We start from the raw sequence: 12950 nt of genomic DNA, 5'->3' as shown, positions 1-12950 counted from the left end.
TTATATAGAGTAGCTATGAATCAGAACAGGCTTGATGGCACCTAATAGTATCTAATAACTTCTGACATACACTTTAATTTTTTTTCTGTCCTGTCTTGTGGATGACCTTTTCTATTTTCATGAATTATGGTCTTGATGTCCTCCTACACCTCATCAGGTCTTCTGTAATTAGGGTTCAGTGCATCAAATCTGTTCTTGAGATGATGTTAAAATTCATGTGGGATAGACTCGAGGCAGTATTTTGGCTCGCATGGACTTGGTTTAATTTTTTTCAGCTTTCACCTGAACTTACATATGATCCACAGACAGCCCCTGGCATGGTTTTAGTTGTTGATATCGAGCTTCTCCAGCTTCTCTGCCAACACATGCAGTCAATTTGATTCTGTGTATTCCATCTGGAGAAGCCCGTTTGTACAGTCACCTTTTTGTGTTGTTGAAAAAGGTATTTTCTATGAACAAATCTTTGGTTTTGAAAAATTATGTCATGTGATTTCCAGCTTCATTTCTATCACCAACACCATATTCTTCAGCTATTGTTCCTTCCTCTTTGTTTCCAGCTTTTGCATTCTAATTGCAAATAGTTATCAATGCATCTTGCTTGCATTTCTGATCAATTTTGACTGAAGATGTTGATATGCTTTTACAATTTCTTTGTTGTTGGTGCATACATTTGAATAATAGTTGTATTAATTGTATTTCCTTGAGGGTTGATAAATATAGTCCTATCACAGATAGCATTGTACTTCAAGACTGGTTTTGAAATATTCTTTTTGACAATGAATGCTACACCATTCTTCTTGATTGTGTCATTCAAAATATAAGTATATGATTTTCTGATTCGAAATGGTCAATACCAGTCAATTTCAGCTCACTAGTGCTCAATATATTGACCTTTATGTGTTCTATTTCATCTTTGATGACTTCCAATTTTCCTAGGTTCATACTTTGCACATTCCAATTTCTGATAATTAGCATATTTTTGCATCTGGTTCATCTTACCTTGAGTCGTGCCCCATCAACCATGAAAATCCTGAAGGCTCCACTCCCAAAGGCTTTACCCAACTCAAGTCACCATGGTCAACTCCACTCCAAGATTAAGTATTGCCCTGGATTTTATTTTCCATATACAGAAGTCCAAAGGGACATTTCTGCTCTGTTCTATAGGGACAGAATGAGTCAAAATTAACTCAGTAGTAGTGAATTCATTCATTCAGTCAATTCTAAACAAATTACTGAGTACTTTCTATCCCCCATGGAACCCTGGTGACCCTGTTAGTTAAGTATTGAACAGTTAACCACAAGATTGGTGCTTAAACCAATAAGCCACTTCTTAAGAGAAAGATGATGTTACTTCTTTAGGGTTTTGGCAGGGGATATTGAGGAGTAATAGGAAGCTAAAACTCATGGGATGAAGAAAATATTCTCTTTTTTTTTTTCCATCTTGAAAATGCTAGAGATATCATAAGGCTGGATCTTGGTGGTGGCTGAGGAGGTGATGAAGAGGCAGTAGTTGTAAGAATTATTTGGATAAAAGCCAAGGTCAAGCCCTTAGTCCCCCTTCAGATATGGTACTGAACTTACATCCGGTGCTCTATTCTCAGTCAAACAATAGACTCTTCTAGGGGAACAATCATTGTGAAGGTCATATTTTAGAACAATCAAACATTTGTTCGAGGGAAGGGGCAGCATCTACGTAAGTACAAAGTTCACCGGGTTAGGAAAAATGGAATAATGAAAGCAGGGAACGGGGGTGGGATGGAGAAGCGTGACAAGTGACGGTACAGTGAGGGGATAGCAATGGGTGAAGCGAAACAAAGTGTGTATGAATTGTTGCATCGAAAACGAATGATTCACTCTGTAAACCTTTATCCAATTCACAATAAATTTTTTTAAAGCTTTGAAATGCAATTGATTTATTGAAATAATATCTATAAATGATGAGTAATAAATATTTTTTTATGTTATGTAGATGCCACACTTTTCTCCTTGAAATTAAGAAGCTCAATGGTCAGATACGACACAAAACAGAAGTCTTTAGAAGAATGCAGCCTTTATTAAGGGAAGTGTCCTTGTTTTTCTTGTTTCAGTGGTTAGGTGCCATTGAGCCGACACCTACATGCATTGCAACTTTATGTACAACAGAATGAAATACTGCCCGATTCTGCACCAGCCACAAACACTGTGTGTACATGTCCCTCCTACCCAAAATGAAGCTCATTGCCATCAAGTTCATTCCAAGACCAGGAAGTCTACCCACTCTATTAACAGATGAGGAAACTATGGACTACAGATAGGCATTCTACACTCTACAAATATTCGGGGCATTATGTGCCAGGCACTTGATTGGTGCAGGAGATGTAAAAGTAAACAGAACATGGTACACATACTCACGAAGCTCAATGCCAAGGTAATGGGGGGTGAGTGTTCACTTAGTGAGACATTATCATATCATATAATAAACATTGTGAGCAAGGCATGATGCAAGGTGCTCCTCATGCAGGTTTGGGAAGAGCTCCCACAGAAGGTCCAACGTGAGCTGAGCTGGGAAGGGCGAGCAGAAGCCAGCTGGACACAAAGGCCGTGGTAACGGGGACTGCATATGACTGCTCAGGTGGAGGAAAGCATAGTGCACTTAGTTAACCCCAGGATTGTCAGAGGAGTCTTATCCTGGATTTAGGATAGGTGGTCTCCTGGCTCCCAGTTCAGTTAAAATCTACCTCTTTCCTTAAAAATCTACCTCTTGCTCTGGGTTTTCTGCCAAGTTTTTGAGGCTTCAGCACACATAGTATAGTAATACTCTTGCATAGAAAAACAAAGCACACGTGAGCTATTCTTATCTAGCTGTAAACATGAAGTTTTTTTTCAAACCCTTTCGATTAAAACATCTTCTTACAGGGATCATGACTTCAAGAGAATTTTGAAAAATCTTTATATCTCCCCCTTGAACATATCACTTGGGCTATGTCCATAAAGTTCATGTGACCAGAAGGAATTTTGAAAGAGTCTAAGAGAGCATGTGGGGATGGGGTTGGGTGGCAGTGGAGAAGTCATCCCCCTTGGTACAGGGGTAGCATGGTACCTTGGTACTGTCTGTAGCATGGTTAATCAAGCGTTAATGAGTCTAGACGCTAAAAGATGGAGGTATGAGGCCAACTAGAGGAATTGCAGGAGAAAGGGCTGGAGATCTGCGTTCAACAAAGGAATCATTCCCTAAGACTTTGCCCTCTGAGGAGTCTCCTCTGACACACCTGGGGTTGCCTTGAGTTCGAATTGCCTTGTCGGCAACATGTTCATTTTGTGTGTCTACCTGTAAAGAATTTTAACATAAAAACTGGAGAATTATGCTTTTATTATCATCATATGCCACCAGTTCTCAGCAATTCTGATAATGGAAAACCCCTTCGTAGTAAGACACCATGATCTTTCACTCCTTTTGAATATCATTGCTTTTACTATATACCTGCACACGCATATAAAACAAAATGCATTGGCTTTCCATACATCAAAAGTATCTATACCAACAATTTACTCACTACATACTAGTATAGGTTCACCAATTTCATTTTGTAGTAGAGTTGGAGTAGTCAAAATCATACATACAAGAACCCTAAAATATCCAACCCCCTAAAATTATTCTTATTTCTTTCCAGTGATGATCCACATCTCCTCAAGTCTCAGATCACTGTCCGGCTCAGATCACCATGGGTGCCCCTGATGCTGTTGCTTCTGTGAGCACCAGTCACGGGGAGCAGTCCTCACTCATCCTCTCTGGCTGGGCCGTCTGGCAGGTGCTTGGTGGCGTAAATATGGTCGGATCTTTAATTCCCAGCTGTATGTCGAAGAATCTCGTGGACAATATCACACTGTAGTTTTGGGTAAAGGTTTCCTGCACAGGGTAACAATCCTTGGCAGTATAAATGCCAATCCAGGTTTCATCTGTAAGGGGAAATAAAATGGGCTTTTTAATATCAAAAATGGACAATATTTGACAACTTTCTTGGGGTAGGAGTACCAGCAGCCAAACGAGAACAGCTTCATATTTGCATACAAACACAGGCTGATCTGGCACCCAGACTGTTGCCACTGGTCTGGTTGCTGCAACATTAGGCGATGATGTTGGGAGGAAAAAGTGACCAGTTAGCGAACTGCCTCTCATGTCACCGATCACAACCACGTCTAAGCCAATAAAAGCCAAAGTGGCTCAAGGAGATTTGGTGTTTCAAAGAGAATGCGAGTGTGCCACAGGTAGCAAAATGAATACACGTGGGGACTTATATGAGCTGTGTTGTCATTCTTCTCAGTTGCCATCAGCTCAAGCGCATGGCATACGTGTGCAGAGTAGAATCGCTACATAGGGATTTTGACGCTGTGACCTGTTGGAAGTAGGGCCCTAGGGCTTTCTTCCAGGGCACCTCTTGATGAGTTTGAAGTGCCAACCTTTCAACTAATAAATGTGGAGTCCTTAAGCATTTGTGCCACCCAGAGACCCAAGTGTGGTTTAAACAAGTTAATTAACTGCATATATTTCCCTTCCTTAAAGATGTTGAACCCTTTTTATTTTTCATCCCCAAAGACGTCCTTACATGCTCTTGCTGATTTCCGATTCGACCACTCTTGGACCATTATCTGCTCCTGGGGTCCGCCTATGGAATACTGATCTTCAAAGGTGGAGTTCTGCGGAATGTCAAGAGGATCCCAGGGGTTGGTCAAGGCAATCTTTGAGCATTGCTTGGTAGCTTGTTCAATCTGAAACATCACCCCATCCTTATAGAGGAGAATGTATTCAAATAATCTGAAAGAGAGGTGAAAAAAGAATCATGCTTTTACAGGACAATCATCAAAAAGGCCTTTTACAACACAAAGGCCAAAGACCTTTTACATTTTTAAAATTGTGATTTGGATGAAAGCTTACAGAGCAAATTGGTTTTTAATTCAAAAATTCATCCAATGTTGTTTTGATTGCAGTCACCAGAATGTATCTGTTCTCTTTGCATTTCTTCCCTGTAGTTACTCTGTCCCTTCATTGTCCGTTCCCACCCTTTCCTGTGTTCTGAGCTTTACCCCTGGGCAAATGCTTCCCCTTTGGTCACCTGTGATTGGTCATTCTCATGAGTGTACCTTCCTGGTGTTAATGTTTGTTTGTCTTATAGGATCTTTTATCATTTGGTTAAAATTTGAGCTATGGGGTTATTTCAGTTCCAGGTTTTAGGGTGACTAAGAACCATAGTGATGGGGTTCCACCAGCCTTTCTGAGACCAGTGAGCCTCACATGAGTTTATGATTGTGAGTTTTGTCCCACTTTATTCTCCCTCTCTGTCCAGGACCTCCCACTGTGGTCCTTTTCAGAGTGGTTGGGCTGTTAGTAGCGGGCTGCCATTTAGTTCATCTGGTCACAGGGTTGGCCAAAGGCCTTTGATAGAAATATTTTTTCAAATAAATGTTATTTTTCTAAGTTTATTTATTAGGTTGTCCAGGAGCTCTGGTAGCATGGAGGTGATGCATTGGACTGCTAACTGTGAGGTCGATGATGGGAAGACCCCAGGCCCTCTGCAGGAGAAAGACAGGGCTTTCTACTCCCATAAAGAGTTACCATCTCCCAAATTTACAGGGGCAGATCTACCCTGACCTACAGGGCTCCTGTCAGGAAGGATCACCTCGCTGGCAGTGAATTCAGTTTTTGCTTTTGTTAGGTGCTCCTTAGTTTATTTATAAACAAAGTGTACACGAACAAGTTCAATATGAAGAAACCAAAACGGAGAGGTCAAAATCTCATACTCACTCAGTATTTATCCAGTAGCTACTATATGTCAGACCTGGTGCTTAAGATATAAAAATGAGGACTATATGGCCAGGAGATTTCAGGCATTGGTGATCGGTCTGGCTAATGTCAGTGGAGGCTTGTGTGTTGTGATGATGCTGAACACTTTTCAGCAGAACTTCTGGACTCAGATGGACTAGGAAGAAAGGCCTCGTGGTCTTATTCTGAACATCACCCAATAAAAACCTGTGGATCACAACACCTGAGCCCAGCATCATGAGTCTAGGATAAACAAGAAGCCCACTGAGGACTGGACAGGACTGGGCACCATACCACATTGCCACTACTGTCTTATCAATCATAAAGGGTTTGGGTGAGAACCAGCTCCTCCCCTACAGAGGCTGCAACTATCAAAGATAAAAGGCTAAGGGATTGGGAGCAAATGGCTTTGCTTAGCTGAGTTTGTCTGTAAACTCTTACATTCGTTTGGTGATCACATGTGGACCCTACTTACAGAATGAAACTAAGACTAAGAGGAAGCTGAGCCCAGGAGTATGCACCAGCGAGTCAACACGGTAACTTTCAATGGGAGTAGAAGCCCTCCCTTGGAGCAGCTGGTGGTTTCCAACTGCTGATCCAAGCCTCAAGTGGCGTAGTGGCTCAAGCATTCAGCTGCCAGGCTGCTATGCAAAAAGGCAGCAGTTCAAAACCACCAGCCACTCCATGGATGAAAGATGAGGCTTTCTACTCTGGTAGAGTTAGTCTTAGAACCTACAAGAACTGTGTCTTACAGGGTCACCATAAATCAGAATTGACTCAATGGCATGGAATTTATGGTCACAATAGTACTTGTAAAATTTTATGGGAAATATAAGCATGATCGGATTTTCTATAGTGAGATATAGTCTCCTTACTTGAAAAATAAGTTGAGTTGGATTGAAAGCATAACATTCAAGTGAGAGTGAATAAAAAAGAAGAAGAAAAAAAGTAAGTGTGCATCTTATGAGAGAGATAATGCTCCAAATCAGAGCCAACCGCTTGCATTATACAGGTATGGCTCACAGAAGTAGTTTGGGGCTGGATTGCTACTGTTTTCTTGCCTGCAGTTGGTGAAAACATTTGCAACGACAGAAACATGAACGTGAACTTTCAGAACCGAAGCCATTTGTAAATACCTTTTGAATGGAATTTTTATCCATGTCATTATGGAATCTTTGTCAGTGCACGCATCCTGCTCTGTGATTCTTTCAAGATAGGGGGTCATCCACGCAACCTCTAGAGTGCATCACCATGGAGATCATGGTCTTCGTCCTTTTCTCCAGCACCCACAATATCATCATTAGCATCATCTGATGCTTTCCCCAATTCTATCTAGGGCTTAGGCTAGATGATCCGTCCCAGTTTTTGCCGAAACTCTAGTTCTCAGCTTGGCAAACTGTAATGATGCTACTTTCGAGGCAGCCACACACAGCTGCACTCCCAAACCCACCGCGCCACAGTCATGGGCACTGGAAGCTACGTTTATAGTAATGACCTTGTCATCCTCCCAGAACTTACTGGACTAGAGGTGGACATCTGACCCAGTGTAAGACAATCAGATTCTCTTCTATGGGAGTTGTAATTGGGCAGGAAAGAAATGTGCAATTTTGAAGGAAGGCCGACTAGTCAGTCTCTTCCTGGGTTGGAGACAATAGGAAACACTGCGGTCTTAAGTGGTTATTTTACAAGTAAAAGGAGTAAGAGAAAACAGGGAAGAGAGAAGCGAAAACAAGAGCCAGCTATGAGTCCAACAGTTATTCACTTCCTGGATTCATTTGTTTTCTGAAGCCTGGTGCCTGGAGGTCCCTACTTCTACATAGATAAATCAATCAATCAGTTTCTATTGATTCAATTCCAAGTCATGTCAACCCCAGGTGCTTGAGACAACTGTGTTTCTGAGGATTTCCAGTGACTGATTTTGTTGGAAATAGATGCCAGGCCTTTCTTTGGAGACATGTCTGGGTAGCATTTCTGATTAACCATCTGCACCACCCCAATACTCTATGCAGTTATTAGTACCTTGTTGCTGCTGTCTCCTGTCCGACGAGCCCTGGTAGTGATGCTGGGTAAGCATTGAACTGTTAACCATAAAGTTCAAATCCACTAGCTCCTTCATGGAAGGAAGTTGAGGCCACCTGCTTCGTTAAAGGCTGATTTAGGGTTACTATGAGACAGTATGGCTAGATGACATTGGTTTGGAGGTGTTTGATTGGGTGTGCTTTCGAGTTGATTCTGATACACGGTAACTGAATTTGATAAGAGTAGAACTTTCCCACTGGGTTTCCTAAGCTGTAATCTTTACTGGAGCATACTGCAGCAAAGCCACAAAGCCTCTGAGGAGCTCCATAAATAGATGGCAGACTAGGAGGGACAGTTCCCAGAACCCCCCAGGACCGGTGGGGAGATAGTCATAAAGATCGGCAGACAGACTTGGAATTATGTATGCTTTTTCAGGGTTTTTTGGGTTATCCTTTTTTCTCTCTTTTTATTCAGTCTTTTTTGGTTTTGTCTTTGTTATTGTGAGTTTGCCTACCTATGTAAGATAGGCATGGGAAGCAAGCCTGAGGAGAAATCAATGGGTTGGCAAACAACTAGGGGATTAAAATCAACAACAAGGAGGTTGTAGAGATCCTGGGGTTGTTGGAGCAACAGCAATCTGGCTGAGAGGAATTACTAAGAGGCAGAAGAAGGGGGAGCATGATGGTGGGACAGGAGGAAGGTAAAAGGAAGCAGGAAAGATATAGGAAGCAAAACTATGAATAGAGGTATAAACAGAGGTGTGCACTTATGTAAATATATTAATTCATAAAAATAGAGGTATTTGTCTATGTACATATATTTATATGGCAGTACATTGAGGAAATAAATGGACTTTGGGTCTCTGCTCAAGCCTTCTGTTAACAAGAGATTACTTTGTTCTAACAACCTGGTATTCTGTGATGCTCACCCTCCCAACACAATCACTGAAGACAAAATGGGTGCATAAGCAAATGCAGTGAAGAAAGCTGATGGTGTCAAGCTATCAAAAGGTATAGTGTCTGGGGTCTTAAAGACTTGAAGTTAAACAGGCAGCTATCTAGCAGAGAAGCAACAAGCCCACATGGAGGAAGCATACCAGGTGTTGACGGAATCAGGTAGCAGGCACCATAAGACCCAAAACAAAACAAAACAAAACAAAAACATATTGTTGAGAGTGAGAGAGGTTGGAGCAGAGACCCAAAACCCATCTGTAGATAATATGATATCCCCTCACAGAAGAGTCACAAGGAAGGGATGAGTCAACCAGGGTGCAATGTAGCACCAAGGAAACACACAATATTCCTCTGGTTCTTTGAGCCCCCCACCCCCATCCCCAATCAAGATCCCAGTCCTGCCTTCAGTGCTGGCTAGACCGGGAGCATGTGCACTAGCACAGATACGAGCTCAGGACACATGGAATCCAGGTCAGATAGCCCCTCAGGCACAGAAATGGGTGTATCGATATCTGGAGGGTAGGGGAAGGTGGCCGGAGGAGGAGAGGAAAGGGGAACTAATTGCAATGATCCCCACATAACATCCTCCTGCCCCCCTTCCCAAGGAGGACTAACAACAGAAATGTGGGTGAAGGGAGACAGTGGTTAGTGTAAGATGTGAAAATAATATAGCAATAATTTATACTTTATCAAGGGGTCACGAGGAGCAGGGGGAGAGGAGCTGATAGCAAGGGCTCAAATAAAAGTAAATGTTTAGAAAATGATGAGGGCCACATATGTATAAATATGCTTGATACAATTGATGTATGGATTGTTATAAAAGCTGTAAGAGCCCCCAATAAAATGATCTTTAAAAAAACCCAAAACTTGTGCCACCAATGCTTGTATAATTCTTATAGAATTCCTAACAAAGCACACCTATTTTTGCTTTTGCTTTTGTGGTACACATGATGAGAATTGTTCCTAATACTGTTGAGAATCCCACCGCTCTTCCTGGCATCCTGGGAACTGGCTGGACATGCAATTGTCCTAGGAGAACCTGCAGGACTCAGTGCCAAACCTGGGTCCACACAGACCAGGCCAATCACCTGCTTGGGAAGGAGAGGGAGCATGGGAAAGGAGCTGAGCCAGCCTTACAGGATGCAAGCGCCAGATGTGACAGATGCAGATATCAACTTGAACTTTAAAAAGAAAACGCTAGAGCTGAGACAATCATTCCAAAAGGAAAACATGTATTAAATCTGGGTGGTCTGGCTGCTAGGGTTTGTTATGGCATCCGCTGGTCCTTCCTGTGTGTTTGAAATACTGGATCATAAAAAGAGAGAGAGCGTAATTTGATATTGAGGATAAGTTGATCTACCTTAATATAAAAATAATCATTTAATAAGAAATGAAGAAGTATATGAATCTTTTTTTGTTTCAGATATAGATGTGTATATAAATGTCCTATGTACTGTCCGATGAGAAATTTTGGAAGAGAGTATTTTAATAATTCTGGCTTGTGTGAGCATGGTAATGCTTAAGATTTCAGGTTCTCAATCACAAATAAGACACTGGATCTGGGGTTCAATAGGGACAGAAGGTCAAAATGCAGAGATCAGCCAAGGTTGAAATGAGTCATCAGCCCGGGATGCTGTGGGTTCACTCCCCATAGACCCAAAGAACAGAAGCTGGATCCCAAGAGAGTCTCAAAGCTGGACTCTGAAGGAGAGAGACTAGAGAGCACTGGCGGCCAGGCCACACCCTTGGAGGACAGTCAAGCCAGGTGGGGAGATGGAATCGGCAGTAGGAGCAGGCAGACGGGTGCATTCCTGGGACAACAAAAGCAGAGTTATATAACTGGCCAACTCACTGGCCAGACCCCAATGAAAACATAATTTCCAGGATGGGGATGATGAGAGTTCCCACAAAGGCCCAGCCCCCGGCGCCCCCTGTGAGGTCAGTCTCCTGAGACCTCTTCAAAGGTTCAGAAGGCTTCTCCATGGTAACCGTAAATCAGAATCTGGCCCCAGCAGCCCGTTTGCCTCTTACCCTGTGGGAACGAGGCTTTTTGTTGTTGTTGCTGTTGTTATTGACAAAATCCTCAGCTTATCATGATAATTTCTACTGATTTTTGAAATTCTTTTTCCTAAACAGTAGGCCGTTATGAACTTGAATCTGCAGCTTTATTTGTAACAAAATGACTTTTCAAAAACAAAAAATATTTTAGAAATTGTTAGTGGCACCTGAATTTTGTCAATAACAACAACAACAACAATATCCTCTTTCCCACAGGGTAAGCAGAAAATGGGCTGCTGGGGCCAGATTCTGAGGTATAATTACCACGGGGAGGTTGGTCAGAATCAGGGAACCCTCTTAGCATCGTGGGCTGCGCCCTGAGCTGATAACCACAAGACTCATGGTTGGAATCCCCCAGCTGGTCCAGGGGAGAAAGATGAGGCTGTCTGCTCCTATGAGAATGTGAAGCGTTAGAAACCTCACACAGCAGTGCTGCCTTGTTCTACACGGTCGCCCTGAGTCAGACTCCACTGCAGACAGGGAGCTCAGCTGGAATCGATTTGGTGGATGGAAGGGATTTTTCTTTACCCACCCAAGCTCTCCACAACACTGGAATCCTACAAAAGTATTCCTTTGAAAATAAGTTATCTTTCTAAACTGACTCTTTTTCAACGTATAAAAACAAAAATGATCAAAGTGAAAATTAAACAGGAAATAGAATTCGCCCATTCTTAACTTCCAGAAATAACTCTGCATGTGTATCTAATCAGGCATGCTTCCAAATATCTCTTTCAACAAGTACATGCAGGGAAATGTCTATGTCTGTTCTATTAAAATGAGGATATATTATCTGTCTGTTTTCTAATCAGCATTTTATTTTACATATTGATTGAACAGTTTAAAAACTCATATTTAAAATCGAACAATTTTGTCCTATTATCCTTCCATGTTAGATAACCAGGCCTATGAGATCATATTTCTAATTTTTTATTTTCAAATTTTTAAACATTCAGACTACTTGGTCTGAGAATGGTCCAACACGCACATTTATATATACCACTGCAGCAATAATCATTTGCATTTTACCTTATTTATTTTATCCACTTTTTAATATGTCCTAAAAACAAGGATGCTTTGAATATGACCACAGTAGCATTAGCACACCTATGAAGATTAACATGAAAAAATAATTCCCTAATGTCATCTAATATTTAGTCCACATTCAGTTGACCCCCAAATCCATTCAATAGCTGGTTTTTAGAGTCAGCGTCCAATCGAGGTTGAAGCACTATGTTTCTTTTCTTCTCTTTCTTTGTTTAAACTCGAGAAAGGTGCTGCCCCTTCTCCCTCCCATCCTAGACACCGTACAGACACGTCGAAGAGGCCTGCAGAGCTTCCACAGTCTGGATTTCTTTCAGAAATGTCCTCCGGATTACCATTTAACTTTCGGTTCCATCTCCTTTCATTCTGGTGATTTGTACAAGATGGCTAAGTTCTTGATTCGATTTCTTAAAGATATTTGGGGGATAGAGGCTATCCTGGTGCGGGTAGGTTATTTCATCGTGCAGCACACCTGAAGAAAGATGTAGCCCTGTCCCACTATTTTTAAACTACTAGCTTTTATCACTATGCTGCATGGTGGCAAGCTGTCTTATTCTAAATGTGCTTTCCTTTATCACTAGTCAGTAATCTGTGAGTGATTTTTTTGTCACCCTAGCAATATCCTTATTGCTAGGTCACCTAATGTTTAAGGCAAAATCACATGCCAGGCTCCAGTAATCATGGAGGATTCAAGAGGGGTCATTGTCTTCTAATTCCATCTTAATTTTTTACCTGACTTTCTTCTGTGGCGTTATGCTTCAATTAAACGGGGTAAACCACAGTGCATAATAGAAAACCAGAGTGAAAGCTTAATACCGGTTCCTCATCAATTTTCAAAGTAAGGAGTTGGAATAATAGTTAACTCCATTGGGATAACCAATGTCTTTCCTCCTTAAATATCATTCTGAAATTATGGGGTTTTGCTTATTCAATGCATTAGAATTAATTAAAGTCATTTTTTAAATACATAAATTATTTCTAATTCAGTCAGTAGGAACTTCTTTGAACTAGACTCTCGGCCATTTGGCATAATCCCACTAATCTTGGAGGACTTTCTGGGATGACAAGCTCTCTTTTTTTTT

The 12950-nt window shown here is 41.6% G+C and overlaps 1 protein-coding gene across 1 annotated transcript in view; it reads right to left on the bottom strand.

The window, feature by feature from the left end:
• Window positions 1-3091: 3091 nt before the first annotated feature.
• The window catches only part of EPDR1 (ependymin related 1), a 32966-nt gene continuing 23107 nt past the window's right edge, over window positions 3092-12950 (bottom strand). Inside the window, exons 2-3 of the mRNA XM_004708157.4 lie at window positions 4584-4792; window positions 3092-3936 (exon numbers count right to left, since the gene is read on the bottom strand). Coding sequence (XP_004708214.4) covers window positions 3740-3936; window positions 4584-4792 — 406 coding nt within the window. The 3' untranslated portion in view covers window positions 3092-3739. The remainder of the gene's footprint in view (window positions 3937-4583; window positions 4793-12950) is intronic.

Source organism: Echinops telfairi, unplaced genomic scaffold (genome assembly GCF_000313985.2).
Source record: "Echinops telfairi isolate 266 unplaced genomic scaffold, ASM31398v2 ScPeMD7_7;HRSCAF=31, whole genome shotgun sequence".
In the NCBI taxonomy this organism is placed as follows: domain Eukaryota; kingdom Metazoa; phylum Chordata; class Mammalia; order Afrosoricida; family Tenrecidae; genus Echinops; species Echinops telfairi.
The sequence above is the reverse complement of the archived record's forward strand: the minus strand, read 5'-3'. Positions and strand labels throughout refer to the sequence as shown.